At 35.8% G+C, this 16,651-nt stretch overlaps 2 protein-coding genes across 4 annotated transcripts in view; both read left to right on the top strand.

Annotated features, from left to right (window-relative positions):
• The first annotated feature begins 356 nt into the window (after positions 1-356).
• Positions 357-16,651, top strand: part of LOC124628344 (uncharacterized) — a 72,170-nt gene continuing 55,875 nt past the window's right edge. Inside the window, exons 1-2 of the mRNA XM_053681524.1 lie at positions 357-628; positions 1,519-1,767. Of these exons, the coding sequence (XP_053537499.1) occupies positions 1,671-1,767 (97 nt within the window). The 5' untranslated portion in view covers positions 357-628; positions 1,519-1,670. The remainder of the gene's footprint in view (positions 629-1,518; positions 1,768-16,651) is intronic.
• LOC128633030 (carcinoembryonic antigen-related cell adhesion molecule 5) overlaps positions 7,191-16,651 on the top strand; it is a 50,210-nt gene continuing 40,749 nt past the window's right edge. For all 3 annotated transcript variants that reach the window (XM_053681517.1, XM_053681519.1, XM_053681518.1), the window contains exons 1-3: positions 7,191-7,860; positions 13,559-13,671; positions 14,764-14,796. In XM_053681517.1, the coding sequence (XP_053537492.1) occupies positions 13,641-13,671; positions 14,764-14,796 (64 nt within the window). In that variant the 5' untranslated portion in view covers positions 7,191-7,860; positions 13,559-13,640. The remainder of the gene's footprint in view (positions 7,861-13,558; positions 13,672-14,763; positions 14,797-16,651) is intronic.

The following is a 16,651-nucleotide window of genomic DNA, read 5'->3' on the forward strand; positions in this document are numbered from 1 at the left end:
AACTCTTTAAACTGACAGTTTATTATTCAGTTACTCATCCTACACCGTATTCAGTAACTACTAGGAAAGGTGTGTAGTTACTAAATCTGAACTCACTGCTGTTTTCTCAGACGTTAAAGGATTAACACTGTATGACACTCGTGTATTTTTTTGTTTTTGACATTTTTTTATTTGAAAATTTCAAAAGATAAGACAAGTACATACTATCTAAGTATTTTTTTTTATCATATTGCTTTATTTTACATGCTCACTGATGACATTTTAATTGTTCATGATGTTTATCTATCTATCTATCTATCATTAATTTTCCATGTTTAATCTGTTCTGTTCACAACCATAATATATAACGTGTGCGTTTCAGGTGAATCTCCTCCAGTGTCTCTGATCATCAATCCCAGCAGAACTCAACACTTTACTGCTGACTCTCTCTCACTGAGCTGTGAGGACCAGAGTGACTCTACTGGATGGACAGTGAGAGGATACACACACAGTGAGACAGTGTCTGATTGTTCATCAGTTTCAGGATCTACATGTAACATCAGCTTCCTCTCTACATCACACACTGGAGTTTACTGGTGTCAGTCTGAATCTGGAAGACGCAGTAATCCTGTCAACATCACAGTGCACAGTGAGTCTTCAATGTTCTCATCAGTAATATTTTAATATACATACCTGGACCTAACATTTACAAAAAAATCAATTCTAAAGTGTTGTAAAGAAATGAACTGATATTCTCTCTGCATCACTCTGCCTTGGTTAACATAACTGCATAGTTGTACATTCACATAACCTTAATACATGATGAAAACGTTTATGTATAAACTACGCTCATAGTTAGTTCTTAAGTTACGTCCATGCTCTTTAAGATCTATGATGTTACTTGTGTTGCAGGCAGGATAGCACTATTAGCTACAAAACCTAGTCATGTTCTATATCCAAATTCCAAATCTACCATTCACATCTACATATATATCTAACACACGGTCCATCTCTGTACACGGGCAAGAGTCTGAGGGTTTTAGTTACAGAAACCTAGCAGTATCAAGTAAATGCAGTATCACTTTATGTAACTTTATAAATAGAAATAAAAGTTTGTGGTGACATTATTTGTGAGCTAAAGCTAGCCAGTGAACTGTGTAGCCTAGGTATATATGTAGATATGGCCTGCAGATACATACAAGAAGATATTTAATATTCATAAAACCCATGAGTAAAACAACAAACAACAACATTAAACATACAACCCTCTGCTCATCAGATAATTCATTTAGCTCATACATAGCTTTAGCCAACGACTTACCTGATATAAAGTGCTCCTTATAGAGAATGGAGTGTGTTAGAAATCAAATGTCATTATTTTAGCCTGCTATTGTCAAATCTTCCACAATCATTTGGTCATAAATATGGCAATGTGGTCATACAGTAATGCTACATGAAACAGATAGAGGTCTGAATGTTAGAATTATACTTGATTTTAGACTCTATGTGTTTTCAGTGTCTTCTTTCTCTTTCCTACAGATGGTGATGTGATCCTGGAGAGTCCTGTCCATCCTGTAACTGAGGGACATCCTCTGACTTTACGCTGTTTATATCGCAACACAAAAATATCAGACTCTGGTGTTGATTTTTATAAAGATGATTCAGTTCTCCAGTCCCAGACTACAGGAGAGATGACCATCAGTACTGTCTCAATGTCAGATGAAGGTTTCTACCACTGTAAACACCCAGAGAGAGGAGAGTCACCGAAAAGCTGGGTTTCAGTCAGAGGTGAGAAATAATTCGTATATTACTTTAAATAAAATTTTTGCTGTGTTGGAGTCAGTTTTCCATTCTTAAAGCATTTTCACAATATTTATTATGACTTATTGCTTCTTTACACTTTCTAAGCAACTCTATATTTATTACTGTTTCGAATTTATAGTGTAGAAATCTCATTAAACCTCCTTGAAATAACACCACTTTTACAGCATTTTTGAGTAAAATAAGAACAAGTTATGTTGTATTTGAAGTACTGTAGACCAGATAAACCTTTGTTATTATCAAAGGCCGGCAGGTTAGACTCTGTGTTAATGTTTAGACAAGATGCTTGCATTTCAAGCATTAACAATTTATTTATTAAAGCCCACTTTAGACACTTTACAGTCAACAAACCATCTATAGGCTGTGACTAACCTGCCAGGTGACTGTCATCAACCAGCCTCTCAGCTCATGCTCAACAATACAGCACTGTCCAAAATCCAGCCTGATTTTTATTTACATTTTGTTTTAGATGTTTATTTTATGTCTTCTACATTATCAGTAGGAAAGAGCAAATATAACTCGCCTAATGTTCAATTAAATGTTCCAGAGAAACGCCTGTATGTTATTAAATAAAGTAACATATTAAGACATCTGTTCAGACTTAATAGAGAAATATTAGACTCATATTTTGGCATGAAACGTAAATATATGACCAGTAAATTAATGGTTTATATATGATTAATTATAGTTTATTAGTTTGTAAATTATATTATTATTATTTTATTATCCATGGTATTTTTCCCTGCAGTTCCATCAGATGTAAAAGCTCCACTGTCGGTACTGAAGCTCCTCAGCAGTGCAGTAGCGGCCTCTCCGTATGTGCTGGTGACCATCATTCTGGCAGTGAAATATTACAGAGCTCGAAGTAAGACCTCACAGTGTTCTTCATTAGCCAAAAAATTAAACCCTAACATTTAATAAGAGGCTGATTTGAAGTGTTCATGATTGTGTATTTTACAGCTGACCCTGATGAGGACAACAGACCGTATAGAGTGATAGAAGCTGAAGCGTCTGTCTGAGCCTCAGGTTTTTACATTATTTTATCATCTAGCTTTTAAATAACAGCAGCTCCCAGTGCAACAGAGAACACATTCGTGTATGTGCTCTGTCAGTAAGTACAGTTTTAGTGATGAGTGGCTGTGATGTTGTTTCTGTGATTTTGGTTGAAAGCTTTAATTCTCAACATGCAATTTATTATTATTTTTTTTAATGGAGTGATTTATTTTCCTGATGTATTGTAATACTCATATGCATTTATATTTACTATTTAAGCTTTACTTTGTATTATTGTTGTTGTTGTTGTTGTTTTAGCTATATGACATATATTACTTTGTTTAAACTGAATATTAATTTAAAATATTTTTTTCAATTAATTTCCCATTTACTTAATGTAGCATTTACTCAGGGATAAATATGCATTGTGGTTTTATACAGTATAATATTTGTAATTAAATGGAGTAATTCTTATTTTGTAATATTTTATGAAGTAAATACCTGTGCGGATAAGTTTTGGAGTGAAGTCTGCTTTTGTTCTGATACGTTTTAATATTTTAATAAAAACAATAAGTCTGTCAAAAACAAGATTTCAGTCTTTACTAAATATCCAGTGGGAATTATCTAGCAAAAGATCAGGAAACACTTATACATACTAACTCCCAGTTAGGCATTAAGGAAAACCCCTTTTTTACTTTGACTTTTTATTTAGGATTTATCACTGTGACAATAGCTCAGAAAATCTCAAGATGTGTAGCTCATTTAATGCCTAGTCATCTTTCATAAGGCCTAATGACTTAAATTTTTTACCAACAATATTACATCAAAATATTACATCTCATGAGTCTTCAGATATAGTTTCAGAAGTCCTAAAGGCCTTACAGAAACATTTAATACTATTCTTACATTCAGCTGTATTTACACACAGTCAACCACGTCACATTAATATACAGATTTTGTAACATTTTAAAAATGAGTAAAACATGCTCAATCATATTGACATTATTGGCAGGATGTCAGATCAGCTTAGTTCAGAACTATTGGTACAGAACTACATTTCCCATGAGCCTTAGTGAACATTTCCCACTCTGTTCATCAGTGTGCTTTAAAATGGCTGTTGTGTTTTTGCTTTTCTCAGCAGTGTGAGTTAAACTTTTAGAAAGAGAGAGGATGTGATAAACTGTTTTTGCACTGCTGATCACATTTCACATTCTCAGGCTGAAGGCTCAAAGATGCACATGCATGTATTGATGCTACTTAACACTTCTATGGGAGGTCCACATGACTTGTGTCACATTACTTTTGTTTCAGTTTTTAGTTCAGTCTTTACACTTTTCTCGTTGTTGGTCTTTTCCCTAATGTGTGCATCTGTTCTAAGTTTATCCCATGATTTGTTTGTATTTTTATATCCTGATGATTCTCACCTTCCTTGAAATCTTGTAGAGTTTACTAGTGCAGTAGTGAGCCTTAGTTTCCTGTTCCTGTATAAATCTGTTTGTCTTGTGCGTGCTTTTTTATTTGGATTATGTATCTGCTTCCTTTGACGTTGCCTTCCTGTACTTTGACCTCTGTTCGGAATTATGTTGAAGATTATTGGTTCTGCCTTAACAAAGAACACAGAGTTTACTCACTTGTGTCCTGTCTCATCAGAAACAGACAGATAACACACACAAACAGCAACATTCACACCATCAGACTGTGATGGGAACAATATATTTGCTCCCTTAGAGAAAGTTTAAAATTCATGTGTCTCATTCCAGGCCTTTTATTAACAGCTCTAACAGTAAAACTGACTATCTGTCATGATGGAGTCCATGGATGGATATGAATGCAAATGGAGAACAGGAACAAAGACTCAGAGAAACAGACATGAGGACAGAAAAAAACAGAATACAAGGACCACCAGAAACTAGGCAAATTATATAAACAAGGCTAGAAATACTTAAACTAGCAAAAAAGACTATGCATAGTACAAACACCTTCAAATGAAAGTAAAGCAATAAACACAACACTCCAACAACAAAGGAACGAAAACAGGGAACTAAATAGGATAACTAATCAAGAAAAACAACAAACAGGTGAGCATGGTAAAACAGGAAATAAGGGAGACAACAGAAGAAGAAGTTCTGCACAGACAGTCAGGGTGCTCTCTAGTGGCCCTGGATGGAACTGCCCCTGCAGACCATGATATAATCTGCTTAAACCTTAAAAGACTTGTTACTGAAAAAAAACAAAGCATGTGGAATATATTCACTCTCCATTGCATTCAAAACAGTCTCTTAGGCCAGCTGCTTGTGCATATGCACAAAACTGATGCCATTTTAAATATTTGTTAGATAGAATACAGTGATGAATTTAAGATGCACAACACATCTCCTCATGTTTATGGCTCCCTATGATTAATAATGAAAATTTTCATTTCATTTCCCAGAAAAAGTGGCTTGTAGACTCTTGAGAATGTCAAAAAAAAAAAAGATCTCATACAGGTGATTCCAACTTTCTCTGAAAGGAGCACACGTACACTTCTGCTTAGGTGATACTTTGAACTTTGATACTTTGAACTTTAATCCATTAGTCCCTTGTGTAAATATTGCAGTTCTACTGTGGAGTTGGAACTGCAGCCCAACATTGACTGATGGATCATTTATATGTGTTCATGAAGATTTTCTTGAGTGCATTTAAAATGTGCTTATTGACCAACATCACTTAAGCATTTTTTGCATGACAATTAATTTTACATTATCTTAAGATAACACCTTTTTCTCTCTCTTTTATGAGGTGATAGAGACGTCTAAAGCAAGATATATCCCTATAGTGATTGACACAGTAAGTCTCAAGTTCCAGCTGTTGAACAGATGGGATTTTCTTATTTCTTTTTCATTATTATTTTATTTATTTAATACGAGCAGGTAATACAACACAACCACACACACCTCTACACACATCAGACTGGTCAGTTATTATAAGCAGATATTCTTCTGTTTATGGAGGAGATTAAATTTACCAGGGCTCATTAATACTCTCTCTTTTTTTCTTTCTCTCCCTGTACTGTAGGAGGTTGAATGAGTTTCTATGAAGACTACCCATTCAATAGTAATATAAAAAATCTTATCACTATTGACCAAACTTCATTCTTGGGTTAGACTGAGCAGTTGCTTGCATTCATTGATATTCACTTGTTATGAATGCTTATGTGAATGTCTTAACTCTTAGAGTTCATCCTTATGGACATTTTTTTTTTTTCATCATTCTGTCTGTGTTAATGCAAACAGCATAAATTTTGCAAAAGGTGTGTATTGTTATTAGAATTTTAATATTTCACCCTCATTTGCTTTTATAAATTTATTTTAAACTAGGTACACAAAATAGTTACACTCAGGACCTTAAGGATAAAAACGTCCCCATTGAAACCCATTCAAACTGCAATATTTAATCCTGTGACGTTTAAGCATAAAATAAGGCATTCTGTGTTAATAGGCTTTTGTTTTGGTTTCAAACATTGAATTTTTGTTTTGTTTTATTTTCTGAAATGTGTACTATTTTCTCAGCTTGCCTCTGGGGAAAATACATGCTTTTCCTTTTTTCTGATTCTACCATATTATAGAGTACTGCAGACCAATTGAATAAATGATGCAGATATAAGTGTGTGTGTGTGTGTGTGTGTGTGTGTGTGTGTGTGTGTGTGTGTGTGTGTGTGTGTGTGTGTGTGTATGGATGTCAGAGTTATGGTTTGTATGTGTATACTGAAAATTTTATGTGTGAACCGTTTGAAAGAAAGAAATTATATTGTACTGGAAATCACAAATCCCACCCCATGTATACAAGTCAAAGAAGGTTACTGAGCTTTGAATATTTTTGAATTATGTAAAGAAACCATAGTTTAAAGGGTTACAATTCTAAAAATGAATGAATGTTTGGTAATTATGATCAGAACTCAAGCTGGTAAAAATGAAAGTCAGTGAAAGTGGAAAAAAAATTATATATACTATTTCTATGACAGTTTCATAATTAATGTTGTTGTTAATCACTGACATGGGTTAACATAAGATAACGTTAGCTTGTGAGTAATTATGTATTATAAATAGAAGCATGAAAAAAAAATATTTATACATATGTACTGTAGATGTATTCTACGTTATGGGAGCAAATCCCCCTTCCCTGCAAAATTAAACACAGAAAAACTGATTAATGCTGTCGCTCCATCACTTCCCAGAAAATAAAGTGCTACTGTAAAAATACTCAACGTTGAAATCACTGCACATTTATGCTTTAATATTTACTGAAAATTGATACAAATTTTGGTTAAAAGCCTAAAATAAGGCCTGTGGTGAACAAAATATTTTCATGTTTTATTGTATGACATAAATACACCAGTAGTACCCCACTCAGGACTTTAAAAATGATTTAACGTGTATTTAAAAAGGCGGTTGCTAACAATTTGCTAAATGTGATTAAAGACATTGTCAGGGACATTAAACGTCATCACGACGAACAGGAAAAAACTTTGCAGATAAACTGGTTCAGGTGTGCAGTGCACAATTCCCAAAAATGTGGATGAAGATTCATCCACTGAATAAATCTGTATTATGGAAAATGTTCTTAAATCAAGTTTAGAGAAGTCGACGCAAGCTTGGTGGTGGTGACGTTGAAGTCAAGCGACCGTAGTGTAGTTAGTTTACAGCATATTGTTAGGTTTTTATTTCTGGCGATTGTATTAGGCTTCAAGCTTCATAAAACGTTGTGTTGGTTTGTGAAAAGTATCTTGATGGACAAAACGTGTGAGTATTGTAAAGTTTTGTTGATCACAGAGATTATTTTCTGCGATAATCCAAAAGCCTATGGGAAAATCCTATTGGGTTTTTGTCGAGGGAACAAGAGTGATTCTAACTTCCGGGTTGGAGTACGACATGACGTCATCCCAGGGCCACTCTATTGAGCGCTACATGAACCACGTGACTGCGTGGCGGCGAGATCAAAGAGTGTCGCCACTCTCTTTTTCAACACACACACACACACACACACAGAGAGAGAGAGAAAGAGAAAGCTCGGATTTTTTCTTCGCGACTGGTAAATAAAGTGTCGTTGTCCATCTGCAGTAATGAGTAATTCCTATTTTTTGCCGTTTCATGTGTTGTTTTTTAGTGGAATCACATTGTTGCAGTATTTTGTTTAGTATATTTTCAGTGGTTTTGTTTGGATGTATGTTGCACTCGTGTGTTTTTCTCCCTGTAATAATTTGGATCGGACGAACCCGTACATTTCCGGTATGAAGGCCGATTTATGTCTGTTTAGATGTGAGTGTAGTTCTGTTTAAATTGTAATTGTGTTTGTTTTAGGCGGACTGCGCCTCTATTATGTAGCGGAGCTCTTCGTCGTCATGGTTACGGGAGAATTCCTGCTTCCAGTTTCGTTTTGAGTTGTTCTCCGGTTTCCAGTTCTCTCTCCATCTTGTATTTCTCACAGACTGGGAGGTTTGGGTTGTTGGTGTTATTGTGTTGGTTTGTTAATAGTTATTTATTATTATTATTTTATTATTATTATTATTAGTTTGACTGTCTTGTTTTATGAGTATTTCTGTTTATTTGTTTTTTTCCCTTCTGTTTAGTAACCATCATGTGAACTGAAGTGACCTCGATGCAGTCTGTATTGGTTCTGGTTCTGTTGGCATTGTGTCCCATCTCTGAACCCCTGCATGACTTACATTTATTTTCTGTCTGTTGTAGGAGCTGAAGGTTGGGGTTTGATCTATTGGTGCTGTTTTTGCCTTTCACTTGTGCTGTGTTGTGCTCTCAATATTGTGTGTGTGTGTGTGTGTGTGTGGTGTAACTCCTTGCTTGGTGGGCAGATCGTGTCCATCCTTAACCTACTCCCAGTGGGTAAATTTCGGTTCCTCGGTTAGGAAGTTTAATGATTATTTCTGATGTTCAGATGGCTTGGACCATATATTATAATTACACTTAATGTGTGACTATCAGTGACGTGTCTTCATGGTTTGTTTCACTGATCCATTTTTAAAAATGTATTTATCTTGTGGTTTGAAATAAATAAATCTTTATATTTTTGTATATCTAGGTCTCCTGCCTTTCACTACCTGTGTTGCTATTTTTGTGATCCTATTTAGATTTAGTAAATATTCCCAGGGTGGCGTATTTGTTGCTTTCTATTTAGAACTTGATCTATTATCTTTGCCCCCGATGCCACACAATGAAAAACCCCCATCTCTTTTCATCTGTTACTGTCACTTATCTAATGACCATATTTGACATGGGTTTGTACAGTTTCACAAAATTAGGAAACGTCCAGGACACCCTTATCAAATTGCAAAGAGTTTATTGACTGCTGAAGAATCAACATGGGGAAACCCCTATTCCTTCCTGAAGTCCTTGTAAATGTAACAAGATCCATGTTCTTGTCTCTCTATCTTCAGATAAAGCCCATGAACACCCATGTTCATATCACTTGTTTCTCCTCTTATTCTTAAAAAGATATGGTAAAAATTAATGATTGTGTGTCGTTGTACTGGTGGTGCATCAACTGGCCTAAATCCTCAGTTCGAAAGAGCAGCAGCTGAACTCCAGATGACATTGAATCGCTTTATTTCTTATTCCAGTGTCAAATAAATTATTTAGTGTTGCACACTGAATAGTAATATTTGTGGTTTCCACAACCATGAAAATGACTTCCGGGGTGCCTCCAGACTGCAGACCCAGTGCTTCTCTGCTTCTCTGTTTGTTTGTTTATTTGTTTGTGTTTGTCCAAGTTGTTTTCATTACATCTAAGTTGCATATGTGCTTGATCACTTGATGGGATAGTGAAAATGAGAATGGAGTTCACTGGAAAATCTGTATTCACGTGCATTTTGATTTTCTCCTTAATTTTGGGAAACCTTTCGACACCTAGAGAGAAAGGTGTGGGCACACCTGTGAGGATTTACTCTCGGGAATTTTTTCTGTCACTAAGAGAGCACCGGCACTCGGAAACACCTGCAATGCTAGACCGACATTAGCTCAGTGGTTAAAATGTTGGACTTCTGATCAGAAGGTCGTGAGTTCAAATCCTAGCACTGCCAAGCTGCCACTGTTGGGCCCTTGAGCAAGGCCCTTAGCCCTCAACTGCTCAGTTGTATAAATGAGATAATTGTAAGTCACTCTGGATGAGGGCGCCTGCCAAATGGATGCAGGTTTAGCTTGTATTAATGTTAATAAAGCCCCAGGCCCTGATGGCTTGAGAGGGAGGATATTAAAAGCTTGTGGAAATCAACTCAAATGGTCCCTTACACAGTTATTTCAGATATTATTTAATGATTACAGAGTACCACATATGTGGAAAATATCTACGATAATACCTATCTCTAAAACATCAGGGGAAACACTACCTGAAAATTTTAGACCAGTTGCATTGACTTCCGTCTTGGACAAATGTATGGAAAGAATTTGTAAGTAAACATGTTATTTCTTCAGTGAGTAAGAGTTTAGATCCATTGCAGTTTGCATATCGACCATACAGGGGGACAGAAGATGGCACAATTACTTTAACTGATTTTATTGTAAAGCATGTCCAGGACTCTAAACCTTATGCCCCGGCATTTTTTATTGACTTCACCTCAGCCTTTAATACAATGCAGGTTCATTTGCTTCTATCATGTCTGTATAATGTGAATATAAATTCCGCTTTGGTACATTGGATCAAATATTTCCTCACAGATAGACCACAGGGAGTTATAATGAATGGCATATTTTCAAATGAATTGGTTTTAAATACAGGGGCACCACAGGGTTGTGTGTTGTCACCACTCTTATTCTCCATATATACCAATGAGCTACAAATTAAGAGTAATCCAGCTGGTCTGTTTAAGTATGCTGATGATATGGTTATGGTGCAACTTTGTTCTAGTTGTAATGAGCGAGCAAACAGCTTAAAAAAGTGGTTGTTCTTGAAGACTGTTGAAAACTGAGAGCCTTGCACATAAATGTAGGGAAAACAAAAGAGATGATTTTCTATTTTAATTCTGGTGAACAACATGTGTTAGGGAAACTAAAGATAAAGGATCAGGCTGTTAAGATTGTGGAACATTTTAATTATTTGGGAACTTATTTGGATACAAGGTTTAGTTTTTGTGAGAATCTGGACAATATTTTAAGGACAGCAAGTCAAAGGTTATTTCTTATCTGTAAATTTAAGAGTTTTGATGTTATTTTTTAAAAGAGTATTTTAATGTTTAATATTATAGGCTGGTATGGTAACTTAGGAGTGAGGAATAAAAATAAATTTCAGAGGATAGTGAGAATAGCAGGAAAAATAATTGGACGCCAGCGAACACAGCTTGATAAACTGTATTTGCTGCCAATACACAGAAGAGCAAAAAGGATTGTATTTGAGTCCACTCACCCACTTAACTCAGAATTTGTAATGCTTTCATCTGGGAGAAGGTATAAGGTCACAAAATATCTTAGAAATGAGTATAAACATTCCTTTATACCAGTGGCAATTAGAAGATTAAATGAAGAGTAAGCACTTACTCTTACAAAAGAGTAAGCCACACAGACACACCAGTGTTGCTGAAGCACATGAAAGCAGAGCCATGACTTTAGGCAAAAGTTTTTAAGATTCTAGTGATTTGTACATGTACTTTTGATCATGAACAGTGTGGGAATTCTCTAACTGTAGGAGGAAAGGTCTATTGCTGCGACTTGTGGTGTTTAAAAAAGAAATGCTCAATAAAAATTATATTTAAAATGAAACCCATTTTGTCTGTATAATAGCACATTGAACAACTAGAATGGCAGTAGACAGCTGCTTAGACAGGTCTCAAGATGATGTGTGTCAAATTTGGTGACTATTGGACAAAATTTGAAGTAGTAGCAAATATGGCACTTAGATGGAAGCATTTTTGGCATGTTATTGTAACGTTTGACCAGTAAGTAGTGCTGTCTTGAAATTTGATGCGTAGTATCAGGGCATGGGCCTGGAGATTTCTACCAAAATTGTGTCAGTGTGCAAGGCTGTTGCTAAGATACAGCCTCACTTTCTGCTTGGCAGTTTCAGTGTCAGATTTGCTGACACATTACTGGCAAACCATTTAGACTATCCACATTTGGACTATCTATAATGGCTGTTGTGTTTTTGCTTTCCTCAGCAGTGTGAGTTAAACAGAAAGAGAGAGGAGGTGCTAAACTGTTTTCGCACTGTTGATAACATTTCACATTCTCAGGCTAAAAGGCTGAAAGATGCCCATACACGTATTGCATGATTCTACTTAAAACTTCCAAGGAAGGTCCAGATGACTTGTAATGAATAATGAAATAAGAAAAAGAGAATATATTGTTATTGTGAATGAAGCCGATCCACACAGATTTAAACCAGTCAAGTCTGTCACCATATACTGTAATAAATAAATAAAAAAGCTTATATCATTAGATAATATATACATTTACCCTGACCTCATGTGTATACAGTGTATTAAATATAAAACATGATGATAACTGTTCATATGTGAAGCTCAGTACCTCAGTAAAGCAAAATTCCTTGCCGTTATATGTTTTTACTTGCAGTACCTTGTACAGCCAGTAGGTTCACACAACACAGCCGAGCTCCCTGTAAACAAAAACAGTTCATGTCCACAGCTCAGCTTCCTGCTACATTGTGTAGTCTTATCTGAAAACTGTAAACAACTGCAAATTAGCTCATGTCAGTCATTTCAGATCTGATTTACATTTAAAAATAACCATTCATATCTAGCAATGAATGTTCTGATTAATTGGCATTATTACACAAAGAGTTTACTCTTCTTTGTTCTTCAGCAAATAATTGAATTTCACTTTAAATGATGTAGCAGTTAAGACATGGAACATTATTGTGGTTTGGTTTCGAATCTAGTTCAGCTGTGTGGCTTTAGCCAGTGAGAAACGAGGAAATGCTGCCATTCACATTCTCAGTGAAGCCAAATTTAAAACATCCACACCTGCATGTTCTCACTACTGCTGGTTTCTGTGGCATGTGCCATGGTTTTCAGCACAAACACTAACCGTACTCAATGAGATGACCTAATAACGAAAGAAGAACATACAGTAGTGAGCTTTAGTTCTGTCTTCTTATGTAAATCGTTTTTTTTTTTGTCTTGTGCCTGCTTTTCAATTTGGATTATGGATCTGCTTACTGTGATGCTGCCTTCCTGTACTTTGATCTCTGCTTTGAATTATGACAAATATTATTGGTTGTCTCTTAACAAGGAACACACTGAGTTTACTCACTTGTGTCCTGTCTCATCAGAAACAGACAGATAACACACACAGACAGCAACATTCACACCATCAGATTGTGAATGAAACAATATATTTGCTTCCTTAGAGAAGTGTAATTCATGTCAGTTTAATTTAAGTCAATTAATGTCTCCAGTTTAATTTAAGTCAATTCATGTCTCATTTCAGGCCTTTTATTAACAGCTCTAATAGTAAAACTGACTCCTTAAATACTGATCAGTTGCTGTTATTAGTGTCCGCATCAGCAGGCTTCATGTACAGAAACCACAACAGCGCTTGCCCTCTCTGTACTTCCTCTTTCAACACATATTGTTTTTAGACTCCCACTATATTTGGCTATGTGGAGAGATATGTCTTAGACCATTGCTATTATATAGATAATGCACATTATGTGTGGTGAAAATATGTTGCATGTAATGAATACTAATAATCATCTAAAGCTTGAATTTCCACCTGAATTCTCTCTCTCTCTCTCTCTATCTCTCTCTCTCTCTCTCTATGTGAAGTCTGATTGGTGTTTAAGAACACAGGAAGTGTCGAGGCTTTAACACAGACACTTCTCATTCAGTCAGTCATCAGTGTGACAGGATGGAGCTCCGTCCACTCTGTGTGTTTCTCTGTGAGTAAATGTTCTCTGTGTGTCTTCATTACAGTGATTGGTAGTGAATTAAGTTTTGAATTAATGGCTGAGAGTCCTGTAATCAAGTTCTGTGTGATTATTTGATTAGTCTGTAGTTAAGGTTTGATACCGAATTTAGCGTGAACTGTGCATTCTGCTTTATTGTTGTGTATTCACATTCAACCCAATTTATTTTATGAGTAAAATATCAAATAGTCATTAACCAAACACTGTTTTCAGCAATTGCATCCTGGTGTCTCTCACGCATGCAGAACATTAAAGCTGATCATTTTAACTGCTGTTACACATTGGTAGTCCGTATTTGTTTAAGATATTACATTTTATACTTTATTCTAAATTTGTTTGGAGATAGTTTCTGTACTCTATCATCTGTAAAGAAAGTGGAGAAAGTTGCTCTTGTAGATATACTATAACATGCTGCAGGGTTTAGCATTTAGCAGGAGACTGTGCCAAGCAGACAGGAAATTACGTGACAGTTTCTAAATGAGAGACATTTATATTAATAGAGACATGGCACTCTGTTCAACAACAGAACAGATACTGCTTTGAATAAATCTATTTGTGGATTTAAGATCATTATAGCATATAGAATGTGAAATCATACACTAACAGGTACAGACTGATTAGAATTTTTATTTAAATTCAGCTCTGAATGACACATTAGTGCAGGCTGTGAAAGAAAGCAGAGGTTTATATTAAAGTTTCACACCCTTCAGTTTTTGTAACTTCAAGTGTGAAAAAAGCAGACACTGATAAAGGGGAGCAACTGGTTATATCTGCTATAAGTGATACGAATTAACTTGTAAAGTTTAAAAGTACAGCATGTAGTTCATTAATAAAATTATTTATTGCTTTTGTTGGTAAATTGTTGAGATATATTGTAAGAGTAATCAAACACGCCAGAACAGGAACTAATGGGAAAATAAACTACTTCGGGATGGTAAGAGTAAACCTGCTTCTCACTGGGCCACATCATTCCACCCTGTTCTTCATTATTTTCCTCTAACAGCACACCCCCAAGTGTTTATCCCTGTTTTAAATTGTCCTTTCTGTTTCCCTCTGAACATTTAGTGATGACTGGACTCATCCACTGTACACAAACAGGTGATTAATGTACATTTCATTTATTCATGATTCATTTACCTTACACTCTTTTGTTCTTTATCTCTAGCCTGTTAACAAGGTTTATTTAAATAATTGTAATATAACTGGGTGTTTTTCTTTGAACAGAGAATTACATTTTACTGGTGTAATACCATTAGTTGTGAAAAATCTTACTGAATAGGAACAGAAAATTACTTCAAAAATCATAAATGCAGTGTTCATTAATGTCATTAAAAATGGTGTTGGGTTTGCCAAAAAGCTCTATTTTGGTTTCATCTGACCATAGAACCTGATCCCATTTGAAGTTCCAGTAGTGTCTGGTAAACTGAAGACGCTTGAGTATGTTTTTGGATGAGAGTAGAGAGGTTTTTTTTCTTTCTTGAAACCCTTCCAAACAACTTGTGGTGATATAGGTGACTTCAGATTGTAGTTTTGGAGACTTTCTGACCCCAAGATGCAACTAACTTCTGCAATTCTCCAGCTGTGATCCTTGGAGATTTTTTGGCCACTCGAACCATCCTCTTCACAGTGTGTTGAGACGATATAGACACACATCCAATTCCAGTTTGATTCATAACATTTCCAGTTGACTGGAACTTCTTAATCATTGCCCTGATGGTGGAAATGGACATTTTCAATGCTTGTTCTATTTTCTTATAGCCATGTCCCATTTTGTGAAGCTCAACAACCTTTTGATACACATCGCAGCTATATTCCTTGGTCTTACACATTGTTATGAATGACTAACAGTATTTGGCCTATGTGTTACCTCATATTTATACCCCTGTGAAACAAGGGTCAGGGTTGAACTATTTCCTGTTCCTATACATATATTTCTTCAGCAAATGGAAGTGAGACCAATCAGACAGGGTTTAGAGGAAAATACGTGGAAACACTCATGTCATACATTGACATGCTCTAAAAATTCCTGAAAGAACTATAAGTTTCACTTTGTAATATATTTTTGGTAGATTTGATAGGTTTTGAAAGTAATTTGAAAGTAAAGTAATTAGTAATCTGATTACTTTTTGCATGCATTAATCAGTAATGTAATCAGATTACAATTTTAAAGTAGTAATTAGTAATCTGTAGTGGATTATTTTTTTTGAGTAACTTACCCAACATTGTCCATGAGAACAGAATATTTTTGTGGGTTTTTTTTTTTTAAACAAAAGATTAAACAATAAATACAAATTTTCACAGCTTTCTTTGCTCATTTTTACCAAGGGTGCCAATATTAGTGGAGGGCTCTGCATGTATATGAACTGTAATGGGTCCAGGGTGTCAGGTAATGAAGAGGTGATGAAACCTCTGACCAGCTTTCCAAAGCACTTAATCACAACTGAGGTCAGGGCTACTGGACGATAGTCGTCGAGTCAGGCAGGCTGGGGTTTCTTTGGGCAGGGACAATAATGGAATGTTTGAAGCATGTGGAGATTACCGACTGTGCCAGGGAGATGTTGAATATCTCCATGAACACTGGTGCTAGCTGGTCAGCACAGGCTCTAAGGACCTGACCTGAGATGCCGTCTGGTCCTGCTGCCTTCCTGGTGTTCACTCTACTGAATGAGTTCTCTCATTCAGTTCCTCATATTGTGCTCTAAAACGATGGAAGTGTTTCCTGCTCTGACACGCTCTGCATGCATGCTTCCATTCGTTCTCTTAGGCCTGTTTCACACTGGATGTGTAAGCAGAGCAGAATTAGCATGCATTTAATAGGTTAGAGCATTCACACCGCAGGCCGAGGCGGTGCAGCAGCACATAGCAGTAACAAAGCAGAAGTGCTGAGTCTATTTTGCTGCACTGCTCACGCTGAATTAAAGTGACAGTGCATGCTTCCTCGTCAAAATAAATA

The sequence above is a fragment of the Ictalurus punctatus genome, chromosome 7 (genome assembly GCF_001660625.3).
Source record: "Ictalurus punctatus breed USDA103 chromosome 7, Coco_2.0, whole genome shotgun sequence".
Taxonomy (NCBI): Eukaryota; Metazoa; Chordata; class Actinopteri; order Siluriformes; family Ictaluridae; genus Ictalurus; species Ictalurus punctatus.